Genomic DNA, 19788 nt, shown 5'->3' on the forward strand with positions numbered 1-19788 from the left:
CTTGTGCAAGTTCTTATATTTGGTGTGAAGTTTTTCTTTCCATAAGATTCTTAACACAGCTGATAGACTAAAATCTTAGATACCTTTCAGCCTGAGTGTTTCATTTTCCAAAACTAAATCTAGCATTTTAATCTTGGTAGTTTTAAAATATTTTAACTGTGTGGAAGTATTTTTATGTTGTTGGTTACAATGGGCATGTTGAGTTTGCCCATCTCTACCAATTAGGCTTTTTCTTTTATTCACTTCTATGTGTCTTCAGTATGATACAGAAAGATGATACTGAAAGGTTATTGAAGGTCATTTCCTTGGTCATCTTCTTCTGTATCACCGTTTCCACTATTATTTTCTTTACTTTACAAGGCATCCCCTTGCCCCTGTGTTCTCCTGGTGAGAGTCCTGCTTATGATGCCTTCTTGCTCTTTCCTTTACACCCAGGAGACTGTAGAGATGAAGGACTTTGCAGGACAAACTGAAAGGGGAGGGGTGAGAAAAAGTAATTGAATGCTCTCTAATTCTGCATGCTCAGAATAGATGGACCTAAGGAGACTTTTTGTAATCAAAGCATCATTGTCCCTTTAGCCCCAAAGATCTTTTCATTTCAATCAGAAGTCTACCTTAAGTGCCCCAAATAGCATAAAGTACAACAGTGTAAGTAAGAGGTTGGAAATGATGGATAAAAGCAGAGAAAGGGAGCCAAGCCCATTTCATCATTTGATTGTGGAAGATGTTGATGTTGCTTCCCTGTTATGTCTCCATAACCACTGGAAACCACGGAAGCGCTTGTGTATTACAGCCACACTTAGGTACAGTTGTATTTTCTCTTGTGTTTACCCCAGGGAGGATGGTGGAGCTTCCTGGATACAGCCTGTCTGGTGTGTTTGCCTCCTTCTTCTTTATGCTTCTTAGCATGAAGCAATCAGGTAGGATGCTCTTCTTCCCTTTACCATATATTCCAGCGTCTCAGAGGTCCAGTCTGGGTGATGACTTCCAAATTCAAAAGAGCTAGTATAATATTAAGAGTGGGGATCCAGGGGTCAAAGCCCTTGTGTTCCACAAAGACCTCTTTCTCCTCCAGCTGTGTTATGTTTGGAAAGTTACTTGAATACCTTCTGCCTTAGTTTTCTCATCCTTAAGATAAGAATAACAACCTAACTGTATCTCATAGGCTCACATGGGCTTTAAGATTAAATGAGGCTGTACATGAAAAACACTTGAATCAGCACCTGGAACATGGTGAGTCATTCATTCTCCTGCTTCTATTCAGGATAACTCTTGCAGGGCAAGAAAGGGGGCTGCTTCTTACCGTAAATGGAAATAAACTTGAAGGAGAGTTTCGTGAAATGGGCTTGGAAATCTCGGTAGCTGAATTTTCTTGGTTGAAATATTGTAACTTGAAAACAGATTTTGAAAAGTCAAAGTCAGTGGGTAGCATCAGAACCCCCAATAAAATGCAGGATGACAAGGTGGGAAAAAATCATGGCACAGGACATCAGAATCACTTTTCACTTTCATGATTGGAGAAGGAAATGGCAACCCACTCCAGTGTTCTTGCCTGGAGAATCCCAGGGACAGAGGAGCCTGTTGGGCTGCTGTCTATGGGGTCGCACAGAGTTGGACACGACTGATGCGACTTAGCAGCAGCAGCAGCAGCAGACAGAGGCTGCCAGGAGCTATATGATGTGGTGAGGCTGCCCTCCTCTTTAGTGATGCACTTTCCTAAGCTGTAAAATTCACCCAGATGGCACAACTTGCATTCTAGTGTTATGTTCAGATTTCATCAACACAGAATACCAGCAGATATCCACCTGTGTTCCATAGTGAGCACCATCAACTTGATGCTGAACAACAACTCAACAAGATGAAGTTCCTTCTTAGGAGTTTTGGATCTGCACAGAGAAAGTGCAACTGGCCCTGGAATATTTTAGGATGAGAAAAAAACATAATATACATGACATGAAATTAGGAAGTATAGGAACATGCAGAATTATGAAACATCTCTTCAATTTGTAGATAACAAAGAAGTCAAACATGACTTAAAATTTTATCAAAAGGCTCTAACTCTTTATACTAATCACTGCCTTAAATCTGCCAAAAATATCCTTGCAAAAGCTGCATTTTACATAGCCCTAGTAATTGGAATCTTGCCTATTTCAGAGAAAAACAAAACAAAACAAATCCAGTTCATTACTTAGGACAAGACAAGAACAATTCTGAAAAGCCTAAAAATCTATTGAATAAATCTATTACCTAAAATTTAGGAAAAGTGATTACAATGTCAGTCACTGAAGTGAAATTGTTATTGTTCAGTCACTAAGTCATGTCTGACTCTTTACATCCTCCTGAACTGCAACATGCCAGGCTTCCCTGTCCTCCACTATCTCCCTGAGTTTGCTCAAACTCATGTCCATTGAGTCAGTGATACCATCCAACTGTCTCATCCTCTGTGAAATTACTAACTATAAAATAAATCACTGTAAAATATAAAATAAGCCACTAACTAATAAAGTTTTCAACTAGAAAATCAGTTTACACTTTAACTTACTTGAGAATAAAAGCAGTGTAGAGGTGGTAATTGTTAATCTTAAAGATGAAGAAATTGAGATTGCAAATCAATTTCTCGAGAACAATGGGTTTCTCTCCAAATCACACATCTGGTAAGTGATTGATTCAGCACTCGTACTCAGGTTTTTTAATTACATGCTATTTTCAGTACACAAGATTGTCTCTGTAACCACCAAACATACATATCATAATGGCTGGATTTCTTTAAAACATTGAAAATAAAACCTCCCCTCCTCCAGGTGCCTCTGTTTTGATACAGGAGACATCCCAAAGCAATCGTATTGCTCCTTCAGGTGACATCTCCCGATTCCTCTGTGTCACTCTTTTGTAGATGACTTCAGAGTGACGGGTTCTGCCCATCCTATCCTGGCCATGGTCGGGGAAGATGCCCTCCTCACTTGTCAACTCCTTCCCAAGAGGACCGCAATGCACATGGAAGTGAGGTGGTACCGCTCGGAGCCTAGCACTCCTGTGTTTTTGTATCGGGATGGAGATGAAGTAACGGAGATACAGATGGAGGAGTACAGAGGCCGGGTAGAGTGGATAGAAGACGGCATCACTGAGGGAAGCGTGTCTCTGAAGATTCACAGCCTCCAGCCATCTGATCATGGGCAGTACTGGTGTCGTGTCAAAGATGACAACTACCTTGCAGAAACAAGCCTGCTACTCCAAGTAGCCAGTGAGTATCTGGGGAAAGACACAGGCTCTCAGAAGGCGAGGTATATTAACTTGCATTAAGCTCATTTCCAGTTGAACAATTCTCTTTTAATCATGGAGGCAATTGCTGATGTCCAGTCTTCTGATTCTTTTGGAGGCAAGTGGTTCTGTAGGCTTTAAAGTGAGCTCAGTTATAAACAATTTCCCCAAGTTTAACTTAGACAATTTTGGCTATTCTTGAGGATTATTTAAAATTGATGACACGTAGTCATTAGCAATTTTGCTGAGGCAAGAATTCATGCCATACGGGTTAGTGTGCAAAGGCAAGTCAGCTGCTGTGTAAGCGAGTCTAGTTGACAAGCCCTGCATCTCTGTTCTCTGCTGCTGCTGCTAAGTCGCTTCAGTCGTGTCCGACTCTGTGCTCAGCCTCAAATACACAGTCACTGAGATGTGAACTCACTGTCTGAGTAACGCTGCCTTCAGTTAAAAAGCTAATGATGAGACAGCAGAGGTTAAGAACATTGTGCTTTTATGGAGATTATGGATACTAGTGTTCAGTGAAATTGGGGCTCACAGACGGTTTGGAGACATACCCATTGTGAGTGGCAAGGACCTGCATGATGCTTTTGTGTTAGCAAAGCAGGAAGGGGTTGGAAGAAATAAATCGCACTGAAGAAAGGATCACTCTGTGGAAAAACAAATATCTGAAAGTAATGGATCATATGGCTCCCTGGCAGGAGTAACTACTTCATGTGCTAAAGAGAAAATTGCTGTTGTCGTTTAGTTACTAAGTCATGTCTGACTCTTTTGTGACCCCGTGGACTGTAGCCTGCCGGGTTCCTCTATCCATGGGATTTCCCAGACAAGAATACTGGAGTGGGTTGCCATTTCCTTCTCCAGGGGATCTTCCCAGCCTAGGGATTGAACCCACATCTCCTGTATTGGCAGGCAGATTTACCTTTACCACTGAGCCGCCAGGGAAGCCCAGAAGAAAAAATTAGGCAAATCCATTTACCTTATCAGGAAAATTGTTCTAAGGAGAATTTAACCTCTCTAACTGATGCTGCTCTCTTCTTTGCTCCCCTACGAGGTTGATCTCCAACACCTTCTTTTTCTCAACACCTATGTGTGATTATTACTGTTATTAAGTTCAAGTTGACTCAAGATAGATGAAAAGAATCCACAAACTTCTGAGATATGGAGTGGGGAGGGCCCGTACCAAGGCATTTCACTTTCAGGTACATCTGAAAAGAAGCTATGCATTTTCTAAGGCTCTGGGTGAAGAAAATGGGTCTCTGTTCTCAACAAGTGGTAGAAACAAAATTGTCATCTATGGAAAATAGAATCCCCTTTGTTTGGGTTTGAGAGTTGTGTTGAATAGAGAAAGAACTTCATGATTATATAAAACTTGGATTCTCAAAAACATTTCCCATGGAACGGAATGCTTAGATACAGAAAGTCCTCATGAGACTTCCCATTTTGCATACCCCAGGTTATCTGTTTTCTCCCCCAGGTCACAACCACCAACAAAAGGAATGGGAAGAATATTCTCTCTGGAGAAGAGTTCTCACTTTACAGTAAATATTCTATTTAAATTGGAGTCAAGATATCATCCAACATGTCCAAGTGCCTGACATAATAATATTAAGATGAAAAAGGCAAAGTCTGTCTCACAAGGGAGTTCATGAGTAAATTGTAACAAATCTTAGTTTGCAGTGCTAGAGACAGAAGCAAAATGTCATTATGTAACTCTTATTTTCCTGTCTGAGTCTGAATGAAAATACTGCTCATATGCTAGAATTTAAAGATCCAGACTAAGGTATAAAGTGTATGTGAGTTCCAGTTTGAATGGGAGGAGGACTTTGGGCCACCTTTTGCTCAGCAGAGCCTTGAAGTTCTGCTCTCTCCCTATGAGCAAGGTCACTGGACTCCCAGCTCTGTGATTTGTGCCTCCATGGGCTCCGGGACTCAGGGCTGTGTCTTTCTACCGCAGGTCTGGGGTCTGACCCTTACATCCACATGGACGGATCTATGGAAAGTGGACTCCAGCTTGTGTGCACTGCAAAGGGCTGGTTCCCGGAACCTCAGGTTTCCTGGCAAGACATCAAGGGAGAAAAGTTGCTGACTTTCTCTAATTATAACTTCCAAGATGAAGATGGCTTGTTTTATGTAGAAAGCACTCTTGTGGTCAGGGATGCCTCTACAGAGGCTGTGTCCTGCTTCATCCACAACCCCTCACTCACCGAGGAGAAGGGCTCAGACGTCTCCATCCCAGGTCAGTGCTCTGCATCTAGGATCAAGATGCTCCCATTAGTAGGAAAGGTTGAAGGGACTGTTCTGTAGCACCTAATATTTTTTAGTCAAGAAGAATATCTAATATTTAGTAATATGCATTGTGTGTGTGTTAGTTGCTCAGTCATGTCTGACTCTTTGCAACCCCATGGACTGTAGCCCTCCAAGCTCCTCTGTCCATGGAATTCTCCAGACAAGAATACTGGAGTGGGTTGCCATTTTCCTTCTTCAGGAGATCTTCCTGACCCCGAGTCTCCTGCATTGCAGGTGGATTCTTTACCATCTGAGCCACCAGGGAAGCACCAATATGCATTAAAAACTATAAAACATTTATGGCTGGAGATATACAGACGCTATATAGCTATATTGTTAATGGCATTCCATTTATTTTTGGATTCTGCCTTTTCTTCTTTATTAATTTTCTTTTCTCACAAGTATGTGTTACACTGTGAAGGAAATACAACTATTCATTCAACTGAAATTTTTTTTTTGTGCTGTATTTTTGCCAGTTACATCTAGGAACTTATCATCTAAAGATAATCAGAGATGGAGACAACTATTTACACAGTAATGCATCTTTATTATAGCCTCATTTATAAATAGCAGCAAAAATAGCAGCCAGAAACCCAATACAACAGTGGAGTGTTAAGTGTCTTATGTTACTATACATTATAGCATTGATGAAAAACAGTATTTAAAATACTATTTAAATTTAAATACTATTTAATATTTAAATAGTATTTAAAACAGTATTTAAAAGATTATTGGCTTTAAATAACTTAAAATTGCACTAAGACTTTTGGGACACCCTCTACATTTAGATATAAAGATGTAAGTACATAGCTATTTACATAAATGGTTATAGGGAAAAAGTTAAATGTTATATGTTGCTGTTAAAAGGAGTCAAATATATATACATATGTATATATAATTACAAAGCATATATTAATATACCTCTCAGTTTGTAATTATGGGTGATAATTGTCTTTGTCCACATATGATAAAGGTATAAAAATACACTTTTCATATATATGAAATGGAGAGGGAGTATCTAGGGGAAGGCACAGGACAGCTAGTGTGAGTTTCTAGTGTGAGTAAGCAGTGCCATCGTGATAACTGGCCTCACCCACCAGCTGCACCCTCTCACCCTGCTATGATTTCTGCACCTGCTCTTTGTCCCAAGGGGCCTGCATTTATTAAAAATAATATTATTGTTTCAATACAATAGTTAAATATGTTAAAGATAAGCAGAAACAAGCAGAACCATGGGGTGGTAGAATTGAGAACATTCTTGTGCAGAGAAAGGGAAAAATAGCTGGACTACCAGGCGAAAAAAAAATGTCATTATTTTTCTACATTTTATTTCTTTCTTATGAATCAACTGTTTTGAGAAAATGTAGACCTTGCGTTTTTTGGGAGGGGGAGGAAATATTTTCTCTCCTTTCTCTTAGAACAAATTCCTTGATATGTTATTCTCATTCTTTTTCCAGAAAAACTCCAAACAGAGATGGGTAAGCAGAGATGGTTGGTGTGCATGAGTGTACATGAGCCTCTGCCCTCCCTCCACCCCTGAGGAAGGTGATGCTCCCTGGACAAAGCACACACAGTGAAGGCGACACCTCGTGACCCAGATGAGAACCTGGGGCATGATCTTCCCAAGTCTCACCTTAGTACTGGAGGGACCAGCAAAGTTCAGTCTCACGCAGGCACCTTCACACTGCATAACCTGCCACCTTCCGTGTCCGTGGGGACCCCCGTGAGCCCCAGACGGATGCCTAAAATGGGTGCAGACGGAAGCTCTGCCCCACTGGGTGGGAGGAGGGGGAGTGTGTAGGGGACGGCACGGGACCGCTGGTGTGAGTTTCTGGCGTGAGTAAGCAGTGCTGTCGTGATACTGGAGGTCCTCACCCCCCCACGCCTGCACCCTCTCGCCCTGCTATGGTTTCTGCACCTGCTCTTCACCCCTGGGGGCCTGACCTCATCACTGTTGGGAGGAAGCTGTGACTTTCCTGGATGCAGCCTGGGACCCTGTGCTCCAGGTGGTCATTTTCCTGTTTTTCTTTACTGACTAGGTGGACTGCAGGTATTTTATGGTACCTAAGATAAGTGGTTTAAACAATAACCAACGGATTTTTAAGCCTCTTTCAGTTTCTCCTTTGATGTCTTGTATCTTCCCCCCTCTCCTCCTTTCTGTGATCTCTTCTCTGAGCCCATAAAAACCAGTCTGCTACCCACCTGCTCATTTTCTCCTTCCGTTGATACCCTGCTCTCCTTTAAGTCATCTGGTACAGGAATATGTGTGAAGGTGTGTGTGGGTGCCTGTGTGCACGTTAGGTTTCAGCCCATACAGGAGTTTTCAAGGAAAATTAAGGTGGAGAGCACACTCCAGTCTCTGCCAGAGTCTAGTGTGATACTTTGGACCCCTTTGGGCCATAAAGATAAAGAGAAGGACCTTGGAACAGTCAACGGTAACTCTGTAGACTGAGGAGATAAGATAACTCTGTAGACTGTGCCCTGATAAGCCTTACCTTCCAACTGAAATCCCTTCCCTCCTGGGGCGGACAGAAAGCTTGACTGGCAAAGCTTGTCAGTTACAGCTCAGAAAACCGAGCCAGTGTTGGGCAGGCTGGCCTACATGTCTGTCCCTTAGGAAGATCCTCTTATTTCTCTGAGTTATTTGAATCAAAATGACATGCTCCTTGGAGACCCAGCACACAAAGTACAGTCTGATGTCCTGTTGTTTCTAAGTGGTGCATGCCTTCTGGGACCAAAGGTAAATAAGATGAAAAGACCAGAACTTCCCTTCACTCTGCCTTCAGGAGCCTTGAGGATGAGCTGGTAATAGAGAGGAGATCAGGGAGTTCAAAGCTGCCACTGTGTTGTTAGAGCTTGTGACTTAGAGCTCAGAGGCTGCTGGCAAACCAAGATTTCTATAGAAGTCCTGAAACTGAAATCCTAGTTCCTGCTCTGGAAAATGTTATTGGTTGTAAAAATAATAACTAATTTTTTGAAATGATAATCACATGCCCAGCATGATGCTAAATGATTTTGGGGAGTTATTTTCTTTTTTTCCAATAATTTAAAAGGTGAATAGATTTATCATCATTTTACAGTTGGGGAATAATCAGTTTTAGCTCTTAATTATCAATCTCTGGTAGGGCAATCTAGTTTGAGATTTAATATGTACCACAGCCTGGATTTCTATTATAAATTATCTTTTTGTTGTTTAGTTGCTAAGTAGTGTCCAACTCTTTGGAGAAGGAAATGGCAACCCACTCCAGTATTCTTGCCTGGAGAATCCCATAGACAGATGAGCCTGGCAGGCTACAGTCCATGGGGTCGCAAGAGTCGGACACGACTTAGTGCACTGTCTCTCACTGTCTCTCACAGCTCATGGATAGGAGAAAAGAAAAAAAACCTCATATAGATAACAGAGATGAGGAAATAGTCCGCTTTATTACCTTAAGACACATGGATGGAGAAATAGCAGCAAACTAACTCCTAGCTCTTTTTTATCCTGACTCCTACATTTGTATTTAGATTTTAACAGGTACATATAAAGTAGAAATAATATGTTTTAGGTAAAATTGCAAAACAAAGCAAACAACATGCTGGAAATAACTGGGAGACAAATTTTATCAAGAATAGAACAGAATAATCTGAAAATTAGAATTATGTTTCTAGAGAAGTACCTAGAAGATTACCTATGAAATATATAATGAGGACATTTTGCTTTTGATCATTGATTCCTCACCCAAACAAGTGACACATTTTTGCCTGGATTTCTATTATAAATTATCTTTTTGTTGTTTAGTTGCTAAGCAGTGTCCAACTCTTTGCAGCCCCATGGATTGTGGCACACCAGGCTCCTCTGTCCATGGGATTTTCCAGGCAAGAATACTGAGCAAAATTCTAGGCAAAAATAACATTATAAGATCATTATAACATTTTTCAAGATCACCCAAGAACACTGACTAGTGTGTGTTTAGAGGCTCACATATGTGGGACCTTGGGGCACTGAAATATGATGACTGGATCTGACTTATAAAGTATTATAAGGGCATTTCTTCATATTTCATTACTAAAAAGCCACCTCATTTTCATTTCGTTGCCATTATCAAGGTCTATAATGGGATTGGCTCCAGTAACCTCAGGTCGTGAGTCTCTTGCCTCACTCACACTGCATTGCTATCGTTGTAATCCTTTATATATGAATTATTTTTTTTAACATTTTAAATTTTATTTTATTTTTAAACTTTACAATATTGTATTAGTTTTGCCAAATATCGAAATGAATCTGCCACAGGTATACCTGTGTTCCCCATCCTGAGCCCTCCTCCCTCCTCCTTCCCCATACCCTCCCTCTGGGTCGTCCCAGTGCACCAGCCCCAAGCATCCAGTATCGTCCATCGAACCTGGACTGGCGACTCGTTTCATACATGATAGTATACATGTTTCAATGCCATTCTCCCAAATCTCCCCACCCTCTCCCTCTCCCACAGAGTCCATAAGACTGATCTATACATCAGTGTCTCTTTTGCTGTCTTGTACACAGGGTTATTGTTACCATCTTTCTAAATTCCATATATATGCGTTAGTATACTGTATTGGTGTTTTTCTTTCTGGATTACTTCACTCTGTATAATAGGTTCCAGTTTCATCCACCTCATTAGAACTGATTCAAATGTATTCTTTTTAATGGCTGAGTAATACTCCATTGTGTATATGTACCACAGCTTTCTTATCCATTCATCTGCTGATGGGCATCTAGGTTGCTTCCATGTCCTGGCTATTATAAACAGTGCTGCGATGAACACTGGGGTACACGTGTCTCTTTCCCTTCTGGTTTCCTCAGTGTGTATGCCCAGCAGTGGGATTGCTGGGTCATATGGCAGTTCTATTTCCAGGTTTTTAAGGAATCTCCACACTGTTCTCCATAGTGGCTGTACTAGTTTGCATTCCCACCAACAGTGTAAGAGGGTTCCCTTTTCTCCACACCCTCTCCAACATTTATTGCTTGTAGACTTTTGGATCGTAGCCATTCTGACTGGTGTGAAATGGTACCTCATACTGGTTTTGATTTGCATTTCTCTAATAATGAGTGATGTTGAGCATATTTTCATGTGTTTGTTAGCCATCTGCATGTCTTCTTTGGAGAAATGTCTATTTAGTTCTTTGGCCCATTTTTTGATTGGGTCATTTATTTTTCTGGAATTGAGCTGTAGGAGTTGCTTGTATATTTTTGAGATTAGTTGTTTGTCAGTTGCTTCATTTGCTATTATTTTCTCCCATTCTGAAGGCTGTCTTTTCACCTTGCTAATAGTTTCCTTTGATGTGCAGAAGCTTTTAAGTTTAATTAGGTCCCATTTGTTTATTTTTGCTTTTATTTCCAATATTCTGGGAGGTGGGTCATAGAGGATCCTGCTGTGATGTATGTCAGAGAGTGTTTTGCATATGTTCTCCTCTAGGAGTTTTATAGTTTCTGGTCTTACGTTTAGATCTTTAATCCATTTTGAATTTATTTTTGTGTATGGTGTTAGAAAGTGGTCTAGTTTCATTCTTTTACAAGTGGTTGACCAGTTTTCCCAGCACCACTTGTTAAAGAGATTGTCTTTAATCCATTGTATATTCTTGCCTCCTTTGTCAAAGATAAGGTGTCCATATGTGTTTGGATTTATCTCTGGGCTTTCTATTTTGTTCCATTGATCAATATTTCTGTCTTTGTGCCAGTACCATACTCTCTTGATAACTGTGGCTTTGTAATAGAGCCTGAAGTCAGGTAGTTTGATTCCTCCAGTTCCATTCTTCTTTCTCAAGATAGCTTTGGCTATTCGAGGTTTTTTGTATTTCCATACAAATTGTGAAATTATTTGTTCTAGCTCTGTGAAGAATACCATTGGTAGCTTGATGGGGATTGCATTGAATCTATAAATTGCTTTGGGTAGTGTACTCATTTTCACTATATTGATTCTTGCAATCCATGAACATGGTATATTTCTCCATCTATTAGTGTCCTCTTTGATTTCTTTCACCAGTGTTTTATAGGTTTCTATATATAGGTCTTTAGTTTCTTTAGGTAGATATATTCCTAAGTATTTTATTCTTTCCGTTGCAATGGTGAATGGAATTGTTTCCTTAATTTCTCTTTCTGTTTTCTCATTATTAGTGTATAGGAATGCAAAGGATTTCTGTGTGTTGATTTTATATCCTGCAACTTTACTATAATCATTGATTAGTTCTAGTAATTTTCTGGTGGAGTCTTTAGGGTTTTCTATGTAGAGGATCATGTCATCTGCAAATAGTGAGAGTTTTACTTCTTCTTTTCCAGTTTGGATTCCTTTTATTTCTTTTTCTGCTCTGATTGCTGTGGCCAAAACTTCCAAAAGTATGTTGAATAGTAATGGTGAAAGTGGGCACCCTTGTCTTGTTCCTGACTTTAGAGGAAATGCTTTCAATTTTTCACCATTGAGGATAATGTTTGCTGTGGGTTTGTCATATATAGCTTTTATTTGAATTTTTTTTTTGAAAGTGAAAGTTGCTCAGTCACGTCCGACTCTTTGTAACCTCATGGACTATACAGTCCATGGAATTCTCTAGGCCAGAATACTGGAGTGGGTAGCCATTCTCTTCTTCAGTGGATCTTCCCAACCCAGGAATCAAACCCAGGTCTCGCAAATTGCAGGTGAATTCTTTACCAACTGAGCCACAAGGGATGTCCAAGAATACTGGAGTGGGTAGCCTATTCCTTCTCCAGGTGATCTTCCTAACCCAGGAATTGAACTGGTTGTCTCCTCCACTGCAGGAGGATTCTTTACCAACTGAGCTATCAGGGAAGGTTTAACTCCAGGCAAACCTTTTTATTTTGATAGTGACATATATGTCTTGTAGTATAAGAAACTGAAGCATACACAGATTAAGAAGTAGTTTAAGGTCATGCAAATTTGAAATGATAAAATGTTAATTTTATTTTAATTCAATATTGTTTTCTTATGGGTTTATAAACTGAATGAGATTATAGGAAAGTGCTGCAGGTGTGGGTTTAATTAGTAATAATCTTCAGATGCAACCATGGGATGGTTCTGCCTTGCACAGGGGCAACCTCTATCCTGATTCCACCAAATCTTACCTCTGTAAGAATAACTTTGAACCTCAGGCCCCCCCTGGGATGCCCCGGGTCCTAAACACTACTTGAGATGTTCTTGCGGATGACACTATTTGCTCCAGTTTGAATCTTGCATTGTGTTTTGTCTGCTGTATTTAACAGCTTCCTTAAAAGTGATTGGACCTTCCCAGCCCATCCTTGTTAGAGTGGGAGAAGACATACAGTTAACCTGCTCCCTGGCCCCAAAGACTGATGCACAGAGCATGGAGGTGCGGTGGGTCCGATCCCACCGTCATCCTGCTGTTTACATCTATACGGATGGGGCCCGTGTGGCTGGAGAGCAGATGGCAGAGTATCGGGGGAGGACTGCTCTGCTGAGTGATGCTATCAGTGAGGGGAGGCTGACCCTGCAGATAAATGACGCCAGGACTTCAGATGATGGGAAGTATTGGTGCCTTTTTGAAAAAGATGGGGTCTACCAGGAGGCTGATTTGGATCTGAAGATCATAGGTAAGGATTCTAGACAGATGTTCTGAATTCAATGTCTGTTCCTACTGCTTTTAACTTGCTGGGTCTTGGAAAATTTCTCTGGCACCTGAAATTTTCTTAATGTCCACCCACTCATCAAACATACAGTAAATTCTCCCACATGCTGGAGCTATCATAGATACATAATGTCCACAAACTCAAATGGACCAGACCTAATTCTTTGTGTGTAGAATTTGTATCCTTCCCAGGATCTCCATAAAGTGGCCATACCTCTAGTAAAATGTGAGATTCTTACTCCATAATGACACAGGACTCATTATTTCAGTGTGTTACTAAAATATTGGGAAAGATGTAGTTATTAGGAAATATGGTAATTTGAAGGTTAAACTGTTGGGTTGGCCAAAAGTTCGCTCAAGTTTTTCCATCATGTCTTAACAGAAAAACAGAAAAAACAAACTTTTTGGCCAACCTAACAGATCTACCATATAGGAAAAAAATAAAAATGTCGACAGTATTGGCAGGGACCAAGGAGGGACAAGATCACCTCCTGCATCATGATTTCCCTCTGTCTATGTTTGTGGGTGAAAACTGATTTTTCTAAGGTTGGCAACTGCTATGAGGACATTGCCTAACTCACAGATAATCTGTTTCTCCCACAGGTGGTGTATCCAAATTAATAAATATGTTTAGAAAATTTCCATGGGAGCACAAGTTAACAAGTTTAATGAACTTCATAATTTTCTACCATTGGAAACATGTATTTATAAGATTTTGTTCTTTGAGAATATTCTCTTATCTGTTTTTCTGGCCATGTTGATTCATGACCTTATCAGAGTTAATTTTTGGGGTATAGAAGAATAAAAATTGGATTTGAAATTTATTGCATCCTTTAATCTGTCCCAGAATGATTTTAGGAATACAAAACATAAAAATATGCAAACAAAAGGAAACAAAGGCTCCAGCTAGTCTCATTCCTAAGTGGCGTATAAACTTCGCTTACACCTGTAAGCTTCGCTTTCTGCTCCAAGCCTCTGAACCCCTCTCTCCCCTTGCAGTGAAATCACTGACTATGTAACCACTTGCAGAGGCTCTCAGTTGCCTTCCTTGATCTTTATTCCCAGGTCTGGGTTCTTCCCCTCAAATCTCCATGGAGGGACCAAAGGATGGAAAAGTAAAGCTAAAGTGCACTTCAGAAGGCTGGTTCCCACAGCCCCAAGTGCAATGGAGGGACATGGAAGGAAACACAATACCATCATCTTCCCAGGACCTAACTCAAGGCAGCCAGGGGCTATTTCAAGTGGAGGCATTTCTACTGGTCACAAACAGCTCTATTGTGAATGTGACCTGCTCCATCAGCAGCCCCCTTCTCAGCGAGGAGAAAAAGACAACTTTTTATGCTTCAGGTTAGTGATTCCGTGTGCTCCTCTCAGCTTTCTGAATTAAATATGAAGACCAACCAAGACTTACTCATTTTACTGCTTTTCTATTTTTTTTGCTTTTCTGATGAAGTCTATTGCTATCTCTTGCAAAGCTGGTCTTCAAGACATCTATAGATTCTACTCTTTTAAGCTTCTCCCTGAAATCCCCCTCTAAAGCCATAAGGTTATATGGTTATATCATCAGCTACTAAATTCCAAGAATTGACTCTATCATCACTGTATCTTTTTCAACGCAAAAACATTGACATCGCTTCCCCCTGCCCCTCATGACAGGTTTTCTTCCAGATTAGAAATTAATTTTCCATAGCACCATTTTCATGGCTGCAGATTTGGTAAATTTATCTTTTTGCCACCTTTGCTGTTCCAGTGTTTGTGGTGATGATAGAGTTGGAAAAGAGAAAGGGGAGAAATGTGTGTGTTTCTGAGAGGGGCTAATGGGAAAGCTAGCATGAACCTCTAGTCTCTCCTCGGCTTGTGCAGAGCAGGGAGCAACAGACCAACTTTCTTCTGGACAGGACCAATTCTCATCCTCCTCTGCAGCCTAGGAGCCGCTCAGATGAGAAGAAAAATCCTGAAATTCTCCCAGTTTCAGGATTTAATGTGATTCTGGGGCTTCCTTTTCAGAGTCAAAGATGATTTATCCATGGAACATACTGCTGATTTGGGGATTGCTTCTTCTTCTTCTTGTTGGAGTTGTAGGCTTGTTCTGGAGGAAAAACTGCAGAAAAGGTGAGTTAGGAGAACAGAAACAGTGTGGAACAGGCTTTGCAGTGGGAACCTTTTCAGCAGACACTGAAGCAGAAAGGCATCCAGTGGATATTCAGTAATTAATGAAACATGAGAGTCCATGGCTTACATGCATGTAATTGAGGATCAGTGTTGAATGAGATCAATTTACAGTAATAACAGAAGCAAAAGGAATAAAAGATAATAATTTAATCTCCCAGTGCACATTCCCAGGTGATCTAGTGGAGGGAGAGGAAGAAAAAAAATGGCATAGACATCCTTGCTCTGAAGCTGAGACTTAACTGGATTCTGTCAGCATGAACTGATTTCACTGAGATCATTAAAATACGATGATTTACTTATCAGTTTTCCTTGCTCTGAAGGAAGGGCTTCTCATATACTGGTGATTTTGTGAGCCCTAGAAAGTTCTTCCACTTTAACTTTCTTAAGTCATAGTATCTTTTTTCCCTGTTTGGATGTTAATATCATGAAATTAATATTTTAAAGTATTCCTATGTTGCTTATTATCAGAATGGATTTTCTTTCTCTGTAGTGAATAAGACATTGGATTCAAAAACAGCTCACCCAGAACGAATCCTTTCTGAGGGAAACAAGCTTGTGATCTACAGAGAGTCACGCAGCCAGACGTCCTGCAACAATTTGATGGCCTCCTTCGCAAGCTGGGACGGGAGGGGCTTGTCTCAGGAGGGTGGTACTGAGAGGCGGAGGTTAGGGATAGGACAGGATAGGCCTTGAGTGTTGCCAAGGACAGCATTCTGAAGAAGTTGTCTCTGTATTATCTGAGAATGAGTTGGGATAAGGGGTTGCTATGGAAATGAGTACTGGGCCATTTCCTCTCCTCTAGGCCTCCACTGCCTGAAGATGTCTCTAGGGCGTTAGAATCTCCCTTGACTACACCTCTGGAGGCCTCTCCTTTGATAACTTGAACAAGTGCCCTATTTATGGTGCGTGAGTGCTCAGTTGTAAATTTTAGCACTGTGCCACCTGGGAAGCCTTATCTATACTTTCCCCCAATATTCTTATCTGAAATTCTGCACCCCCTTCTTTCTTTGGTCTCCTAGTGTAGGTTCTTCTGAATCTTTCCTGCACCCAAAGGAGTCTCAGCAGCACCTCCAAGGAGAACAATTACCATGGATTCTGGAAACCAGGGTTATATTCTAAGTCCCAGTTCTTTTCTCTTTTCACCAACTATTAGAAGGGGACTGGCCCACTCACTCACTTACCTAATCAAGAGGATTTAACCTTACTCTGGTATCATATCTGACCTGGAGACTTATCCTTTCTGTGAGCTGTCATATCCCAAGCTCTCTAATATCCTGCCTGCTGATCACAATCTGATATCTGATAACAAAAGACCTTTAGAAAATCCAATGGAAAATGCAACTTAGCCTAGAGGAGGAAGCGCAGGGAACAATCAAGTATTTGATTTGTGTCTCTAGAAGGGTAACAATTATCCCAATGGGACTGAGAAAACAAAAAATACAGTTAAAATAAGGAAGAGAAAATACAGCTAAATGTAAGGAGGAAAATCTGATCACTAGGATATAATCTTGAAAATCCCATAAAGTGTGTAATTTCTGCATCAAACTTTCTCAGAAAGTTAATTGAGAGTGTGGAGTGAGGAAATTTTTCAGAAATACTAGTCCGAGAGGAAACTGTGTTACATGTCATGTATATGAGAATGTCAATTTTAGTTTTAGAGTGCAAAAGCACACAATTTAAAATTAATACTTACAAAATAAACAGAAGCAATATGTACAACACAAGCAATAAAATGCAATGGAAATAAAAAAATATTTTAAATCACAGTGAATTAAAACAGAGAAGCCACACATAGGAGAAGAAGGAACGTGAAAAAATAAAGATTTGGAAAAAGTCTTAAAGTCTTCTGAAGTGAGACTGAGGGACACCTCCGAATGACAGACTGCACTTTCTAAGAAGGCAGACATTACGGTTTTCACTGTCCTTTGAAGATTATTCATCTGTGACATTCTGGAATTTTCTCTTTTGGATCATGGTTTTTTTTTTTTCCCATACTTAAATTTATATTTGAAGTTATGTACTGTAATATTCTAGTATGTAATATTATTCTTTCACAAGTGTATTCACGCTTATTTTATTTAGCTTAAAATTTTTCCAATTGTGGTAAAATACACACAAAATTCATCATTTTAGTCATTTTAGAGTGTCTAATTCTTGTTGTTTTTACTAAAAGGGAACCAAAAACCATAAACAGTTTTTAGGGCTTTATTCAGACTCTGATTTTACAGTTTCTTGAAGAGAGACATCTCAATGGCAGAATGCAAAATGGGAAAGATGCTATTACTAAGATGAGAAAGATATGTAATTGCTGAAATGATGTCTCAAATCTGAATTCAATTAAGATTAGGAAGGAATATAATCAAAGTGTATTTAATTTTCCTATCCATTAAAGTTTTAAGGAAAAGAATAAAGTGTCCAAGACATCGGTATTTTTCCCATTCACAATACGTGCAACCATCATTAGTATTCAGTTCCAGAATATTTTCATCCAAAAGGAAACTCCATCACCATTAAGCAGTCATACCCATTTGCCCCTCCCTCCAGCCTGTAGTCCACCTTGTTTCTATAAATTTGCCTGTACTGGATATTTCATATAATTGGAGTCATAAAATACTTTGCATAGACTTTTGGTGTGTCTGTAATTTTTTTTTTTTTTTTTTTTTTACTTAGTATGGTGTTTTTAAAGTTCATCCACGTTGTCAAATATTCCAGTACTTCATTCCCACCTTTTTTTCATTAAAAGATTTTATTTTTTAAGAGTTTTTTTTCCAGGTTTACAGCAAAATTGAGTGGAAAATCCAGAGTATTCCCATATCCCTCCCCTCTCACCCTTTAGTTTCCTCTATTATCAACAATTTGCATTGGTGTGGTGCATATGTTACAACATATGAACCGAAATTGATACAGTACTTTCAACTAAAGTCTAGGGTTTGCTTATGTGTCATACACACACACACACGCACACACACACTCACACACACACACATAGGCTTTCCCGGTAGCTCAGAGGTAAAAGAATCTGCCTACAATGTAGGAGCCGCAGAGGATGAGGGTTCAGTCCCTGGGTGGGGAAGATCCCCTGGAGGAGGGCATGGCAACCTACTCTAGTGTTCTTGCCTGGAGAATCCCATGGACACAGGAGCCTGGTGGGCTACAGTCCATAGGGTCTCAGAGTCAGATACAACTGAAGTGACTTAGCGCACAGACACACACACAAATATGTGTGTGTGTGTGTGTGTGTGTGTGTGTGTGACAACAGTAAAATATCCCAAACTGAACCCATTGTCCTTCCTGTTCCATGCCACACTTTCAATATCATTGTACTCGTTCTGTTGCTCCCCCCACATATCTTCATCCAGCACAACCATTTGACTATGCCTATTAATATATTCCCCACCTTTCCTTTGCCTCTGTCTTGCTTGTTATTCAAGCCCTTCGTTTTTTGTAAGTAAAGTTAATATTCTGGGCTCTGAGTTTATTCTTCTTAGATTCAAATACTGACTGCCACTTAGTGGCTGTGTGTTAGGGAAATTTTGCTGTGGAGATGTACCTTCCAAGAGAGACTGTTAAAGGGACTTGCCACTTAAAGATCTACTGTAAGGGCAGAAAAATTTAAGGGGTCTAAGTTGATCTCTTCTACTGTCAGAAAGAGAAGGTTCATTTGATAGGAGAAGCTTGTATTTTGTATTCTTAAAGAAGTAGACTTTGTAATAAATAGCTGGAGAAGGCTTAGGTTCATTAAAGGTAAAGGGAAAACCCTCAAAAGTAGGAAGAACTGTGTCAGAAAGAAACAAAAAAGCCAGTATTAACAATAACTTTTTCTTCATGAAGGCTGAAGATGTTTCTTCATTCCTTTGACAATTTTTTTTTCTCTGAAAATAATAAATTGCAACATTCATTTCTTTTTTATTCACATACAATTCTGAACTTGCTGATCAGTAAGAACTTGTTTAAAGGAGGGGAGAGGGACTCTTCCTTCCCAGAAGGCTTGGTCTCCTGTTGAAATTGTTTTACAGCTGTTTATCAATCTTCTCCACACCTTGGCAAAGTCCAACTTTGGGAGCTGATGGACACTAAAGCCTAAAGAAAGGACAAGCTGAGCCAATACCTATAAAAGATTTGAGTAGATTTCTGTATCTCCAACAGTAATATTCAACTGGTACCCTCCCCTTTAAACATCACTTCCAACTCCTTGGCTTCCCAGATGGCTCAGTGGTCAAGAATCTGCCTGCCAATGCAGAAGATGCAGGAGATGTCAGTTTGATACCTGGGTCAGAAAGATCCCCTAGAGAAGGGAATGGCAACCCACTCCAGTATTCTTGCCTGTGAAATTCCATGGCAAAGAAGTCTGGTTGCCTGCAGTCCCTGTGGTCACAAAAGAGCTGGACATGACTTAACAACTAAAGAGCAACAACAACCCTCCTCCATATTTGATAACAAAAATAGTGACAACAGAGA

At 40.1% G+C, this 19788-nt stretch overlaps 1 protein-coding gene across 1 annotated transcript; it reads left to right on the top strand.

The window, feature by feature from the left end:
* Positions 1-841: 841 nt before the first annotated feature.
* On the top strand, positions 842-14510 carry BTNL2 (butyrophilin like 2). The gene is made up of 6 exons (XM_070777689.1): positions 842-920; positions 2894-3241; positions 5213-5494; positions 7002-7022; positions 12776-13123; positions 14224-14510. The coding sequence occupies exons 1-6, from the start codon at positions 842-844 to the stop codon at positions 14508-14510; spliced, it is 1365 nt and encodes a 454-aa protein (XP_070633790.1).
* Positions 14511-19788: the final 5278 nt, after the last annotated feature.

Source organism: Bos indicus, chromosome 23, assembly GCF_029378745.1.
Source record: "Bos indicus isolate NIAB-ARS_2022 breed Sahiwal x Tharparkar chromosome 23, NIAB-ARS_B.indTharparkar_mat_pri_1.0, whole genome shotgun sequence".
Taxonomy (NCBI): Eukaryota; Metazoa; Chordata; class Mammalia; order Artiodactyla; family Bovidae; genus Bos; species Bos indicus.